At 42.2% G+C, this 16,819-nt stretch overlaps 1 protein-coding gene across 2 annotated transcripts in view; it reads left to right on the plus strand.

The window, feature by feature from the left end:
• lrp5 (low density lipoprotein receptor-related protein 5) overlaps positions 1-16,819 on the plus strand; it is a 59,409-nt gene that overhangs the window by 29,720 nt on the left and 12,870 nt on the right. For both annotated transcript variants that reach the window (XM_076075954.1, XM_076075962.1), the window contains exons 10-13: positions 14,262-14,478; positions 14,583-14,736; positions 15,479-15,614; positions 16,285-16,529. In XM_076075954.1, the coding sequence (XP_075932069.1) occupies positions 14,262-14,478; positions 14,583-14,736; positions 15,479-15,614; positions 16,285-16,529 (752 nt within the window). The remainder of the gene's footprint in view (positions 1-14,261; positions 14,479-14,582; positions 14,737-15,478; positions 15,615-16,284; positions 16,530-16,819) is intronic.

Consider the following 16,819-nt stretch of genomic DNA (forward strand, 5'->3'; position numbering starts at 1 on the left):
AGAATGATGCTCTAAGGAGCTCCAACAGGACGAGATCCTGCACCGCGAGTACCAGACATTGGTCCAACAACCAGAAAAAGAAAAACAAGGCAGACAGGGAGGCCATGAGTCAACAAATAGTAGCTCTTAAAGATCGGATTCAGGGGCTCAACTCAAAGCTTCAAGATGGAAATGCATTTAATGAAAAGTTGAATGTACTGATGGAAGAAAAAGAAGCCATGAGCCGACAAATTCCCTCCCAGGAGCAAAACACTCAAGAGCTTAAAGAACCTGTCAAAGAATTGAAAGTCTTTTAATAAAAATATAAAGGAAGAAAAAGAGGCCATAAGGCAGCAGGCTGAAGGTCTGAGATAAAACATTTAGAAGCTCAACACAAAGCTCCTCTCTGCACAAAGCTTGAGTGTCCAGCAGGTGAAGCCCTCAGAGGCAGAGAACGAGCTTCACCAAAAGAAGGTGATGCCCAACATAAGAGAGGAGTGCGACAAGTTGATCCACACAAAACAGCAACTGCAGGAAGACGAAGCTGGGGATTTGAAACTTAAAATCCAGCACTTGGACAAAATGCTTTTGAAGGAGAAAAAGCAGAAAGTTGTCTTGAAGCCAGAAAATGCTGCTCTGCGTCAGAACATGAAGGAGCAAGATAAACTGGCGCTGAAACTGCTGGATCAGTACGAAAAAACAATCTAACTTGAAAAGAGGCTCCATGAAGCTGCAGTTCAAGACTGTACCACAGCACCCACAGCCTGGACCGAAAACTACAATGCACTGAAGGCTGACACGGAGGCCACGAGGCAAAAATACGATACCCTGCAACGGGAAAATGAGAAGCACAAATTCAACCTCCAAAGGGAAAAATCTCTGCGAGTGCAGCTGCAGCTGAGGGCCTGAGAGATGGAGCAGCAACGTCTTGATCACAAAGAGCTGGTACAAAACCTGAGGGAACGTTGCAAATGAAACAGGCGCCCCATCACGGTGAAACGGGGTTGCTGAACCGCCACCTCAACATCACAGAGGAAAAGTTCCAGGCCAGGTTCAGAACAAGCTGGTGTGCCAGGAAAATTCCACTCTGCTATGTCAGATCCTGGAGCTGAGCCCAGGGCGAGGACGAGCTCCGTGATCAGGTGGACACACTCCAAGTTCTGTTACAGCTGAAGACCAGGGAGAACGAGACCCTCTGCTCCAAAATCCAGTCCTTGGACCGGACGGAAGCCAGGGAGGGTGGACATTATCTCACCTTTCTGAATGGTTGTCGCATCTGGTCAAACAGGAGCAGCAGAGACCACCTAGAAAACAAGCGTTACGTGAAGATCGATAGCATCAACAGCAGTTAGCACTGCTGCCCAACATTTGGGACATATTAAGAAGTTGTGTTATAGAATAACCTTACGAGACCTCATATAATTTGGTACTTTGATCTTAGCTTGTATAAACATGTTTAAAAGATCAACAAAACATGTCCCAGAAAAGTACACACAAACATCATTTGACCTGCAAAAAGTGTCAACCTGACTCGGTCAGGAGAAGGAGGGCATGACACAATGAGAGGACCAGATGTGTTTTGTATTGGTTCAGTCAATGAGATTTGATTGGTGAGATGTGGTGTCAGGTTTGGGACTAGGGTATAAAAGTCATATGTAAGAATTCTGACTCTTGGGATTCGTTGTGAACTGTCCTTGTGTACACAAGAATAAAACAGTCTCTGCTGGTTGCTACGCCAACAACTACGTCTCTTCTCTTCATTTCTGCCACAACAGTTGAAAAAATATTATCCGCTGATTTACACAATGTTAGTCCATGGGAAATGGTCTTTTTGGGCCCAATGGCCTCATGTGACGAACCTGGATGTTGTAATTATACGGTTCAGCTAATATGTCAAATTGGTTTCAAAGCTTGGCATTCTTCCTGTATCCAGTTCTCTTAAATCATCCACGGTTCAAACCCAGACCTGGGAAGCTGTGACTCAGAGAAATTCTTCTTCCAATCGAAAGAGCTTTTAGACGCAACATGTGGATGGCACCTTAGATTGCGAAATGGTCTTACACATGGTAAAGTTCTCATTTACGGGCACAGTTTCTTAATATTGTCTACTTTTTCATGGATTGAGTGTTTCGATACTTACACAGTATTTACATAACACTCAGAGCCTCAATAACAAAGAAATATGTGAAGAACATCTGAATCCAAACATCATCTTGAGCTCAGCTTACAATGAATTGTAGCAGAAAACGGCTACAGGATTCTGCCAAGCGGTTAAGGGGTTAACATCGATTTCTGGTCATCATTAATGGCACCACTGAAAGTATATCACGTAGAATGTCACCTGAAAAAACAGCTTCGGTCTATAGATACTCATGTTTGGTACAGAACAGCAAATGAAACAATAGCTGTAAAAAAAAATCAAAAAGGGAATAGGAGAAGGTTGGTGCGAACTGTGGAAAAAATGGCACGTAAAATGTCCAAAGAGCTGGAGGCTGACCTGAAACAATCTGGAGTCATGGTTTCAGCAGGGACCAAATGCGGCACACTAAACCAAAAAGGGCTTTATGGGCCAAGGCCAAGGAAGACCCTACTGCTGAAAAGAAAAGAAAAGAAAAGAATACCTGGACTAATCACAATCCTTCTGGACAAATGTTCTGTACACAGACAAAGCCAAAATATAGCTTTTTGGCAATGCAGACCAGTTTTTAGACAACCAAATTACGCTTATAAGGCAAAGAACACCCTACCTACAGTTAAGCATGGTCGAGGATCCATAATGTTGTGGGGCTGCTTTGTTGCCTCTGGTAGTGGAGGCCTTGACTGTATCAGAGGAATCATAAAATCAGAGGATTACCAAGGGTTTTCAGAGTGAAAGTAGTACCCAGCGTAAGAAAACTTGGTTTGGGTCGAAGATCACAGTTTCCAGAGCACAATAAAGACCCAAAGCAAAAATGGACTGGTTTAAACAGGCCAACAATGACTCCTGATCTCAATCCCATTGAAAATCTTTGGAGGGATCTGAAATCTGCCGCTGGGGAAACAAATCCTGCAAACCTTCAAGAGCTTGAACAATTGGCAAAGGAAGAGTGGGAAAAAACTACCAGCTGACAGTTGCAAGAAACTTGTAGATGCCAAAGGGTGTGCAACCAAATATTAACGAAGGGTGACTTTATTACTGGCCATGCCATTTTTATATTTCTTCTTTGAAATTACTACATGCAAGTTGAAGAATAATGTTTTTACTTTGGACATCCGACTCAAATATTCTCAAGATACAAATGTGGTACATTTCACTTTATCTCTTAAGATGTTGTACAGGTTGTGCAAAAAATTCAAGGGTGCCAATAATGGTGACCAGAACGGTAACACCACCGAGACTATTTTGCAGTATTGTGTTAACTTTAAACTAGTGCTGGGTAAGTTAACGCGTTAATTTCGCGTTAACGCATTCATTAATTAACGCCGACAATTATTTTATCGCGCGTTAACGCATATTTTAAATTTATTATGATTTTTTTATTTTTTTTTATTGAAAGACAAGAGACAATACATATACATAACAACAAGAGGATGACAAGAACAGTGGGATAAAAGCCAGCAAACATCCTATAGTCAGTAATTTTAGTGCACCTATATACTGAAATTCACGGTAAACGCATTTAAACGGCACAGATCGGGAGCGAGCGAAGGACTTTGAAAGTTAGCGGAAAGATTAACGTGAGACAACATCCGGTTTCTTCAGACGAACATCCGGTTTTCAGAATAAGATGCCAACAAAGTATGAATTATATTCACATTAAGTATAAAACATGCTACCTGCATCTCGTGAACCAAATGTTATTGCCCTTTTGTTCATATAGCAGTACTTTTAAAATAAAAGTGCGCAATACACTACTTTTGAATTCATTATTGAACTTTGCCATAACAATGCGATTAATCGCAAAAAATCCATGCGATTAATCGCGATTAAATATTTTAATTGTTGCCCAACACTACTTTAAACATGATGTATACTGCATGACAGTATGACTATCTGCATCAGGACATGTGGCCATGCAGAATATCATTAGAACATATACTGTAAAAAGGAGAAAGGGCATGAAGGATAAGTCTTCTACAAATGTGACATAGATGTTGACTCTTCTCTTTCATGGCGTTTCTTGAAAGAACGGCGAAGATCTGTGCTTTGGTTGGCTGCCTGGCAAACGGCGCGTAGCTGAATGGATCAATTAGATAAAAGATTGAAACACAGTTTTGTGAGGACATCGGCCTCTGAGTGGGTCTGTGCTGCCCTGGTGCTTTATCCCCTGTGAGGGCCGTGAAAGACGATTTGAGGCGGCTTTGTGAAACGGCAGAGTGTCTCTTTAAAACACTGGCAGTGGTAATAATGGAGCGGGCAAACACACACACACACACTGGCTCCGACTCCCTGACAGGCAGCAAGTAAACTAAGTTGTCTGTTCACTGGTTTGACCAACCACCTGAAGATGCTTGATGGATATATGAATATATATATTTATATATATATATATATATATATATATATATACACAGTATACCAGCCCTGCTATGCTTAGCTATAGTTCACTCTACTGGTGTATGCTATTTGGATCGCATTTGACATAGTGAGTTTATACCGTGTGTGCATTGTTGTAATTTAATATAATGCTCATTCCGAAGTCGAGCATGTTGGAGATTTTCGTGGCCCTGAATCGGTTTCTGAGGCTTTTGATAAAGAGAGGCAAAGTCCCGCCCCTCCCAGTGTCCCCCCATGGACCTTATTTCAGGAAAAGAACATGTACGGTAGCCCCTGATAATTATGCACGTCAAGAAAGTCACAGTTTGTCACGGATTTGTCGTAGTATCATGTAGTTTGGTGTAAAACCAAACTACGTCTAAAAGCCACGTAAATACGGCATTCTATTAGTCGCTAGGTTTTGTATTGAAGTGCACTATGAGATCTTACAGACAGTGTCCACCCCTTGAACATGACGAACTTCATAATATATAGACCAGTATAGTATCAGACACACCACTCCATCATAATCATGTCATATACTGTCCTCTTTCAAGCCCCATAATTATCAACCTGCATGTTTGGAGGTTTTTCATTTCTCCCGATGATGACGTGAGGACGGATTGCTCCTCTGACGCTGCTCCGACATGTGTCCATAAATCCTGCCCGAGCTCTCGGCCAGGTTAGAGAAATAACAGAAACACCTGCTGTTGCTCAGAGTTTCCACGGCGTCCTGCCAGCTCTCCATCCTCCCTGTTTCTTCCTTCCTGTTTCCCTCGTTCTGTCCCCCTCGCTGTTAGCAACAGTGACAGTAGCTGCATGTCTCATTTCCTCTGGGAGCCTCTGGCCCACATCTGTGTGTGTGTGTGTGTGTGTGTGTGTGTGTGTGTGTGTGTGTGTGTGTGTGTGTGTGTGTGTGTGTGTGTGTGTGTGTGTGTGTGTGTGTGTGTGTTGTGGCTGATCTCATGTCTCGTATTAGGATGATAATATTGTGGTCTGATGTAAGCACTGTTGTGGTGAGCATGCAATAGCGGCTACTAGCCCACAGATGTGTGTGTTTATTTCCACTGTGTCCCGTGTGGGACACAATAGAGGTCGAGTCAACTTATTTTCTGTACAACGACAGCTTTAAATGGCCTTACTGATATTTGTAGTTATTTTCATGGACTACCTATTCATTTTTAATAACCTTTACTACATTCTGATTAATGTTTTTTTTAACTTTTATTTATGTCAATTTTAGTTTAATCATATTTGTCCTAGTACAATAAATGGATATAAAACTAAAAGAAGTATAAAGTGATGTCAACTTTCATTTTGTGTTGATTTTGGCGGTCCCTGTGGACAAAAGAGGTAGTGTTCACCGAGCACCAGAGTCCCTTTAGAAAAGCTGCAGCAGGGCCTGACAGTCCGCCCCGCTCAGTCCTGGTTCTCTCTTCTCTCCAGCGTGCTAAACATTACCTGTACACCAGATGACATGGTGTTGGAAGAGCAACTTAACGCCCAATTTTAACTTGCATTCTGAACTCTGATACGACCCCCCACCCCCCAGTTTTACTACCAATGTAGTACTTCTAAAGCTGCTACTCTCAGTTGCATGTTTGCAGTCTTTACATACCCCATACTGTTGACAGTTGACTGCTATTTATATATCCGGTGGTTGGGGGGTGGCGTGTATAGGGACAGGTGGGTGTGAACGTGACATAGTCTTGTAATTCTGGGGCGGGGGGGATGTCATCGATTTTTGAACAGATTTTCTGTCTCGTTTTCTCTGGAAAAAGGAAAATAGCAATAGAACGCTTTATAGAATGGGACCAGGATCATAGTTAAAACATGTGACTGTACATGTCATTAAAGTGGATTTCATCTTATCGACTCTTTATAGATGAGATGATACGATCAAGTCGTATGTTGGACAGGAATGTCTTGGAATTTAGGAACTTGCTTTAAGTTAGTTTGTTAGGAATTATTAGCATTTAAATGTTTGGAATAGATTAATGTGCAGCCACAGCGAAAAAGCAAACTGGAACTCAGTGTTGGCTGTTATGATCAACTATGGTTTCTTCTTGGATGACTTGAGTGTATCATCCATCAGACATTGGTTACTCTCCGGTTGCACATTCCTGAGAAATTCCTCCATTATTAAACACCCACACACATAAGTAAACACTCCCAGGGGATCTTTACGTTCTCTGTTTGCTTGTGTAGGAAACCGATAGCCTCACTGTTTGTTTATGGGTGTGTCGTGAATGTGTGTTCTCACCACGGACCAGCTTTAAGGTTTAAGATCAGGTAACTGATATGTTACCAGTTTGATTCCTATTTGATCAACTAAAGTGTTTTCATTTGCCCTGCTGATAACATTTCCACATTTTGATACAACACATTCAAACTAACAGGAAAGATCTCTCAGTGTGAGTAGCTAGATGTAATACATCGGCACTTATACTGTATGTAATATCAGCGTCAAATTTACAGTCAGTGGCACCAAAGCTGTCACATTTCTAACAGAAACTGCTAGTAGCAAATATAGCTTTGTCTTCTTTTTCATGTCGCAGATAGGCACACAAAGTGTTCTACATCTGTTTATTGCTGGAACGATGGCAATGAGTCTAATAGTCGGTTGACAGGAAATTAATAAGCAACAATTTTAGTAATGGGTTATTCATATTGATGGGCAGATAGACGGACGGAAGGACTGATGGACAGATGGATAGATGAATGTATAGTTGGATGGATGGAAGGGTGAGTGGATGGATGAGTGGGTGGAAAGGTGGACAGATGGATTGACCGACATACAGGTGTATGGACGGACGGACGAACAGATGGATGGATGGACGGACGAACGGCTGGATGGATGGACAGATGGATGGACTAATGGACAGACAGACAGATGGCTGGACGGATGGATGGATGGATGGATGGATGGACTGACGGACGGATGGATGGATGGATGTACGGACAGACGGACAGATAGATGGACTGACGGATGAACGGATGGACAGATGGATAGATAGATGTACTAGTTATTGTCAGCAGGTTATCCACACATTGCATAGAAGCTGTACATATACATATTAACACTAGACAAATATGAAGAATACTCAATAAAAGGAATAGATTAGAATACACTTTGAATATACCGACAATAACTACAAAATCAAATATTTAGGAAAACAAACTACCATATTACATTAGACACAAGTGTGCAAATTTGTTGCAGTTTTATTTTTACATTTTTAAAAATACAATTTAATTTGAGGTAGAGTGAGAGTATAACGATGTGCCTATTCACCATGTCCACGTTATTGAAGGAAATTTCCATGTTATTTAGAAAAAATGAAAAGCATTCTCTGGCTGTAGCTTCTGATGTGTGAGGGTTTGCTGCTTTATATCATTGTCAACCGAAAATCCTTTGGTTGGTTCGACAAAACCTCAAGGCTCAGTGAAATGTTTTCATTTCCATTTTTTTTTACTATTTCCCACATTTTAACGACTCAACAAATCTAAAGAGTAGTTGACTTATAAAATGAATGAAAACAATCTCGTTGCAGCCCTGCATCAGTTCTCTGCAAGCGCCTCAGAGCTCCACATGATGTGCTTTATCACCGCTGAAGTCAGGTGAGAATGGAAATAATAGTGAATGGGCCGAGGCAAGAGTGGAGTTTAGCATATGGACGCACAGTAAGCAGTCAAAGATTTCTGGTCGGTGCAAAGCTTTCTGGGCTTTCTGTGATGAAACACTGTGCGACCATCCCGCAGGACTCCATTCATCCCACGTGTTTCATTATGTCCATCAGAGGACAACGTATGTGAACTGTCCCGCGAGGGTCTTGACTTTTCCCTGCTCCCTTTGTTACTTTTCTGTTTGCTCTCTTTTTTGTCCTTTTTTTTATTTTTTGCCCCTGTGTCCATCAAGAAATGAGACGTTCTCACACCCAAAATGAAAAAAGACTGCGGGAGAAAGAAAAAGAAATCACACTCTCAGTGCATAATTCTTCCTGAAAAAAAGCCAGCGCAGAGAAAGAGGCGAGCAAAGAGAGGAGAGGGCAGAGAAAGGGAGTCTCTCTGCCATCTTTTCACTGGGATGGCCATGTCTAATTGTGTCACGGTGATAAATGAATGGGTTTTTTGTGGAGGGGTCAGGAACCTCCCTCGGATCAGAGGCCCGTCAAATTGAATGGTTTATTTTTTTTATTTTTTTTTATGTTTGCTCACCCCCACCCCCTGAATGGATATTTAAATGAGTATTCATTCAACAGATAGCTGGAATCACCGCTCCTCATCACAGCAACAACACTAGTACTTATTCTGCTCTTTTCACGGTCGGGATATTATCTTCGTGGATTCACTACGACTAAAGAGTGCAGAGTTTAGACTTGATGACGAAATGAAATCAAAAGCCGCGGCGTGTTTGAGCAAAACGTTTCATCCGTTGTCGCTGGAGCGCCTCCAGCTCTCCGTCTTTACAGTCACTTCCTTTTTGTTTTCTGTGGAAGCACATCGGTGTGTGTTTTTAATTGTGTTTGGCTCTGGTTTGAGGGATAAAATGGGAATTTCTTGTGTGTGTGTGTGTGTGTGTGTGTATGTGTGTGTGTGCGTGTGTGTGTGTGTGTGGACAGAGGAGTCGGTGTTCGTATCCATGCATTCAGATACCATTTTTGTCCTTGATACTGATTCCAATACCTGGACTTGCATAATGGCAGATACAGAGTACCGATCTGATGGTAGCGGTTAAATATTTATATTATTATTATTTCTTAACAGCTGTATACTACTTACCCTTTATGGATGTGATATGATCATTGTGGCTCAGGTAAAACATGAACAAATACATACGGAGTAGGAATGATATCAAACTTTTGAGTTTAAAAGTCAGGAAAATAACTTGAATAGAGATCAATCCGCCAGCACCTGCTCCGTCTGTACTGCACATGTGCAACTCTCAACAGAGATGAGAAAGAGGCGAGGTGGCTCACTCGTTAGCTACTACTACTACTAGTTCTACTACTACGCTGTATCGGAGGCCTTTCTGATACTGGTATCAGTATCAGAACAACTTGTCTATTGCTCGTTTTTTTTCTTTCTTCTTAAGCCTCACTATGTCAATGCACAAGTTGCAGACGAACATTGTTAACACTTTTTAAATCAAGACAACATTGGAACTGTTCTCTTATTTTAAAAGAGGTTTGCAATAAAGGCTGGGCTGTAATTACATATAATGGAATCATATTGTGACTATGAGATCAGATTGTACATTTTTGCTTTAAAACAATTCAGTTGTTGGAATCAGCTAAATAACGAAAGTATGCAGAATTTAGCCCGGTGAACCATGGGGGGCCTACTCCCAGCGCCCAACTGACCCATCATCTGCTGCGGAGATGGCCTCATCTGACTGAAAAAAACATTTTCCCGCACCTTTATTCCTGTTAATAATCCTTTATATAAATAAATTACCAATGTGTTCAGGAGCTGAAAACTTCCTCCAAAGGGGGAAATTATGTGGTAATATCGGACTCAAATGATAATTGGCATCGGTGGCAACCGTAGCCGATCTGTTCAATTATATTCTATGTTGACGTCTGATCACGTGCGCGTACTACGCCATCAGGTCTAAAATGGCTGCGGATATTTTGTTTCAAAGATAGGAAAGCAATGCGTAAGTCCAGCCTGACGTTTCTTAACACGTACAATATTGATCTCAGTGAGGCAGACGGCTCATAATCAAACACTGGTATCTGATCGGTACTCGGTCCAGTCAGACCGGGCATCCCTAGCTACAGCAATGTCACAATGCCACAGTCTGCTGATCGGTCTAAAATGGTGATGTCATCTGTCATACCTCTCGAAACAGAAGTAAAATGACGTACACACTTGATCTACTCCTTCAAGTTAGACAACTCACTGTCATGTTTCTACACAGGCTTAGTGTATTGTCACCCAAAGCTCACCTTGACTGATCTGTAATTCCACTCGAGTCACTCAGAGGTGAACATTTCTGACAAGTAAACCATCTGTAGATGGCTGCAAATTAGAGGCCATTTGTTTATTTCCATGGATGTAGCTCGGTAGCTAGCAAGAGGACCTCCTCTTTCTCGGGTTGCTCCATCAGATCGTCTGTCAGTGAACACAACGGCGGACCTACTTGATGCTCTGAGCTGGAGATTTGCGCAGTGATTTAGAAGTCTGACCCCATGCTGGGTTCACAGTAGGGGTGGGAATCACCAGAGGCCCCCACGATGCGATATTATCACGACACCTAAGTCACGACACGATACGAGGAGATTTCACCGCACACAAGACAAACTTCTAAGCAGGAATCGGTTATTCTATCAATTCTTACAGTTATGAAACCGTGACTTAATAATCGCAGTTACGGCCAAATCTGTTAATCCCGACATCCCTCATTGCAATATTAAAAGTTTATATAATAAAAGATCGAAACACGGCATCGTGTATCGATACGATATTGCCATGCAAAATATTGCGATACTATGGATTTTTCCCCCACCTCTATTTTACAGCTAGATAGATAATCTTTGTTGTCTCTGGCGGGAAATGCGTTTTCACAAGCTGCGAATGTTCATGTGAAGGTAGTCGGTTTACCCTCCCACCTTAATCCTTGGCTCATGAAAGCAACAGGTCATTTTTCCTGCTACAGCACCAAACTATTTTCCAAGCGGCCGGTTTTTAACGTACCCGTTTGTGGCGCACACAGAGTGTCACAAACCGTCCGGCAGAATTCCTTTTCCCATTTGTGAAATCTCTGGCATTGCACTCTGAAGAATTTCAGGCAGCGCGTGGCAAACACACACACACACACAGGCGCGGGCTGTAGATGACTGTAGCGCGTCTAAAATAAAAGCGCGCGGCTATTTCAGTCGACGGTGGTCCAGTAATAGCACGGGGCGGTGAGGAGGAGGGCTGGACACCAGTTCTAATTGCAGCCTTGTCAATTGCAGCTCTCACTTTCGGCTCGTAGAAACATGCACACACACAGCCACAAGCGCACACACACACACACACACAGCGGGGGGTTTGCTGGCAAGGGTGGCTGTATCAGTTTTCAACGGCCTAGTAATAGATGCCCTGTGACTGATATTCACACACACACACACACACACACACACATAAACACAGAACAGAGAGACGAGTTGTGGGGAATTGTGGGTTTTGCATTTATGTGTGTGTTGGTGTATGAGTGTGTAATCAGCAACATTTCTGCTGGACAAAATGTTGTCTCTCCATCTGTTACTGACAATAGTTTCCATTGACTTATTTTTTTATGCGCATTTTGAAATATTGCGTTACAAAAGTTGTATAAATTTGATAAAACTTCCGTCAATTGGGGGGGAAAATAAACGTTTTTACGCTAACATGAGGTGTTTTTTTGTCTTTTTTGAAAAAGAGTTTGCTGAATAAATTCATGCTACTCACACGGCTGATCAGCTGTTTCTGCTTCCAGGATGTATATTGTGTTTGTCTCCTGACAGCATGAAACATGGCCATTCCTAGCTGACATGAAAGAACAATTAAAACTTGCCCAATTGAAACAAATTCCTGAAGACCTCTCTCCATTTCTCTCTCATGGCTGGTTAGACGGCCAAGCCAATTTTTTTTTTTTGTTTCTAGTTCACCACCTCTACTTCTTCTACTCTGTCTGCTGGCGGATTACAGCCATGTGTAGCCTACAGCGCCAACTACTGACCAAACTACTCTGTAGGCGAGTCTACATGTTCAAACCAGTCGATTTGAAACACGCATAAAGCGCTTTTCTTTTTTTTTCTTTTTTTTTGCGTCAATGTTCAATTGAACGAAAACACAACTTTTGATAATGAAGAATTAACAAGAAGCTCTCAGCTAGTTTTTATGGAACTTTAACTCAGAGCTGCTTTCATCCTGTCCTGGATTCATTCTGCATTTTCATCCGATCAGTTGACATCAGAGTTTCTTTCAAAGTTCCATGATTTCATCTGATTTCACCAGAATCCAACCCGGTGGCATCGATGACAAGCCTTAAAAATAATTATATAGAAATAGACTATCTTACTGCTGATGGTCTCGTTTACTTATGTGGGTCATATCGAGGCATCAGTATTAAATTGAAATATTTTAATTAGCAGTTAAAAGTTCCTCAGTGTCACTTTAAGAAAGGACACCTGAAGATAAGAAACTGAATCCTCCTCATGCTCAATGCTCTTTAGATCTGATGGTTGACGAGGCGTATGTTAATGACCAGCATTGAAATAGGGGCCGTTGTCGTAAAAATATGGAAACCAACCTAAACGTGTGGCTTCCCAGAACCTGAATTTTTAAGAACCCTTGCGAGGGCTTTAGTAGTTGCTTCCACCGTGTTTCCACTGTATTTTACAAACAACACATAACTATGTCATTGTTATGTGCTGTTTGCTATGCGAGTGAAGCCAGCGGCTGTGGAACAGACCACAATGAGGAAGTGTTATTGGTTTTCTTTCATGTCTTTGCTGAATCCAGGAACGTGCCAAAACGGGGATTTCAGTCTGCTCCACTGTATGCACTGGGACCCTTTATTTTCCCAAAATCATATGCGTGTTTGATTTCCATTTGTGCTAAATACTCACACATCATCTGCTCAACCATTTGGTTTCTAACTGCTGACTCTGTTTTCATTCATTTATTATTACACTAGTGGCCCATTCATTTTCTATCGATCAACTAACTGATTAATCGATTTAACAATTTTTGTTGTACCTCAGTTCAGTTTTTGCCTCAGTTTTCCTGTATCTGAAGAAATGTCTTAATGCCACGGATGTGTTGTCAAATTGGGGAATTTCTAAATTTGTTTGTGTTTTAGTGTTTCTTTTCATGTCTGTGTTGTCGAAGTGTTGAAGTTGTTCGGCCTTGACGAGTCAACGCACTGCAAAGTAAGAAAACTCAAGCAAATGGACGGACGCATTGGATTCACATGTTACACTGACGGATGGCTGTCTTTGATGACAAACCATGGCAACAACACGCGTCTCCCGGCCTTGTGTGTCCCCTTTTAGTGTCCCCTGGAACCAGTATTTGTTGCAGCGCTTTGTGTTCCTAGTGCTGCGCATGTGTTGTATCAAGCTCAGGCTAAATGTTAGCACCACCTAGGTCCTCTGGACTGTCCATTCACATGGAGACATTAAATAAAACTCAATAGGCTTTCAAATAATCAAGTTCTCAATTTCGATTCACATTTCACCTCGCTAAAAAAGACCAGGACCACTTCTTTCGTCGTGTGCTTCTTGTGATCTGACGCAGAGAAAGAAATGTGAAAATGTCAAAGTGGGTGGAATTCCCCCTTTCAGCTGAAAATCACGTTTCCATTATTTTGTCCTGCTCTGTGGATGTTTGTGGACACATTTGGACACATAACTTCCTGGGGACGTTCCCGTTTTTTCTCTTTTTGCCTCATCAGACCGTTTCTCCCTCCATCCTGTTTCCTCCAACTCTCCTCTTCCCTTTCCAACGCTTCTTAACCCAACAACCTCTGTATCATATGTGCTCTTCTATCACTTCCTGGATGGACTCCTCCCCTGGGAGGACAAAGGTCAGGGTCAGCTACAGAATAGCAACCAAGGACATTAAAGTAAAGTTGTCATTAGAGGAAGTGTTTTACTTTTCCAGGTTTTTTTTTCTCCTACAGTTGTAAAATGTAACTATTATATTCTACAGTAGCTTTGACAATGGCGAATGTTTTTAACGTGCACTCTAGCCTTGGAAAAAGCTCTAAAGGTGTCGCTGTCTCCCGTCTCAGGTGATCAACGTGGACGGCAGTAACAGGCAGACTCTGCTGGAGGACAAGCTGCCCCACATCTTCGGCTTCACCCTGCTGGGGGACTACATCTACTGGACAGACTGGCAGAGGCGCAGCATCGAGAGGGTCCACAAAGCCACGGCCGTGCGAGAGATCATCATCGATCAGCTGCCAGATTTGATGGGGCTGAAGGCCACCAAAGTGACAGAGACGCACGGTAAGGGGGACAGGTTTTTCAGGGGATTTACCGAACAGCCGTGAACTGAACATGAGAAAAAAAGATTTGTGAAATAAACGCTGACACTGTCAATCCGTTTCCAGGTACAAATGGCTGCGCGGAGGATAACGGCGGATGCAGCCACCTTTGTTTCTGGTGTCGGCAGGCTGTCAACTGCGCCTGTCCCATGGGGATGGAGCTCCTCTCAGACCTGCAGTCCTGTGTGGTGCCGGAGGCCTTCCTGCTCTTCACCAACAGGTACGCCTACCTGTCCACCTGCAGTAGAGCGGGGAAAAAACACCTGCTTGATGTTCTACTGTTTCTGTTACCCACTTTTAGTAAAGATGACATTCATCAGTCACAAAACATCAGTAAATCTTCTTCACTGGCCTAACTGTTTTATTCGGTTACGCATCTCAATGTATCGCATCAATGTTTCTATATAACTGCACATGGCTACTTTTTCATCAATTAACACAAGCAATCAGATAAATCCAAACTCCATTTTTATTTAGAAAGTGCAATAAAAAATCTGCCATAATATAAAAAGCTGCATCTATATCAATCATCTGTGTGAGCCATCAACATTACAAAAAAATAAGCTTTTCACATAGCAGCTCTAACAGGGCACTTCCTGAATGTCTATGGCTTTATACACTGCATAAATTAGCCTAGCAGCTAGCAGACTGCAGTTAGTTAGTTAGTTACTTTTCCGTACTCGTAGCTCTTGTACTCTTACTTAGTTAAAGGCACAGCATCTCTTGACAGGGTTAACAACGGCCACTGTTTTGTTTCATGTTTCTTTAACTCTTTCGTCGTCTCACTCTTGACTTGGTTTCACGCCCGTTTCAACTTCTGTTTCAGCTTAAGTGGCTTTGCCTCCAGCCCTGCCTTTTTCATGACCCCGAACAGCAATAAATGTGTGTGAAAACTGAATGGATTAGTGTCGGTGAGGTCCTAACTCGCATTAAATGTGCAAAATGCTATGTTTTTCCCTCAGGGATAACATCAGGAGTATCTCTCTGGGTACCAACAGCAACGACGTGCCCATTCCTCTGACGGGAGTGAAAGAGGCCTCCGCTCTCGACTTTGATGTCTCTGAAAGGAGAATATACTGGACAGACATACAGGCCAAGGTGGGCTGGAGGAATGTACTGATGTTTGAGGGGGAACTCAAGTTAAATACAAATCATTAAATTGTATTCAAAGGTCCAGTGTGTAGGATTTAGGGGCATCTATTGGCAGAAATGTAATAAATATGTAGAGATTAGCTGACTTATCGGTCGTTTTAGTTTTAGACGTCTTAAGATTTCTTAAGTTTGTTTGTCCTGTTTTTCATGCTGATTGACTTATTTGTAAGAGAATTATGAACACATCTCTGCGAAGCAAAATATTTAAAGTGGTGCTTTGGTGTGATTCTTTGTGGGGAAACTAAATCATCTAATCGAAACAAAATTGTATAAGTGTTAGTCGACGAAGGATTTCTTTGGTCGAGGACGGCTCAATAACTTTTCATTAGTGTATAATCACCTGAAAATAGGAATTGTTGTGTCTTCGTTGGCTTAGAATAAGCCGTTCATATCAACATCATGGACATCAAACACTTACTCTAAAGAGAGACATTGGCATTTTTGCGTCGGCCATCATAGCTCCTCTACACACTTGGCACACATTATTAGTTTTAGTTGGTTCCAATCTTCAAATTAGGATGTTGATTATGTGTATTTCTATTCAAATTTATGTTTTTGGCTTATTTAGGATTTCACGACTTTGAACTGAACTCTCACTCCTTTCTCTTTCTCTCAGACAATCACCAGAGCGTATATGAACGGCAGCTCTGTAGAACATGTCATAGAGTTTGGGCTGGACTACCCAGAAGGCATGGCCGTCGACTGGATGGGTCGCAACATCTACTGGGCCGATACAGGCACGAGCCGCATCGAGGTGGCCCGGCTGGACGGCCAGTACCGACAGGTTCTGGTCTGCAAGGACCTTGACAACCCGCGCTCGCTGGACAACCCTCGATCACTGGCGCTGGACCCGGCCAATGGGTAGGAATGGGAACTGCAACATTTAGGGGCCATGTTGTGTTTTCTTTGTTGGGCCTTCAAATTCACGGCTGTGTCCCAATTTAAAAAATAGTCCTACTTTTGGAATGCTGCAGCATTCAACACATATCATGTGTCAGGGAACAACCAATCACAGCTGCCAGATATCTTTTCTTTCTTCTGTAAATAACAGTCTACGGTAAATAGATGGAGGAGAAGTTAATCATTTAATCGAAGGACTAACCGGAGCTCTATCTGTCCCACAGAATATTTTACTTGCTACATCTCAATAG

The sequence above is a fragment of the Anarhichas minor genome, unplaced genomic scaffold (genome assembly GCF_050575085.1).
Source record: "Anarhichas minor isolate MPS153535 unplaced genomic scaffold, ASM5057508v1 ptg000005l, whole genome shotgun sequence".
Classification (NCBI taxonomy): Eukaryota; Metazoa; Chordata; class Actinopteri; order Perciformes; family Anarhichadidae; genus Anarhichas; species Anarhichas minor.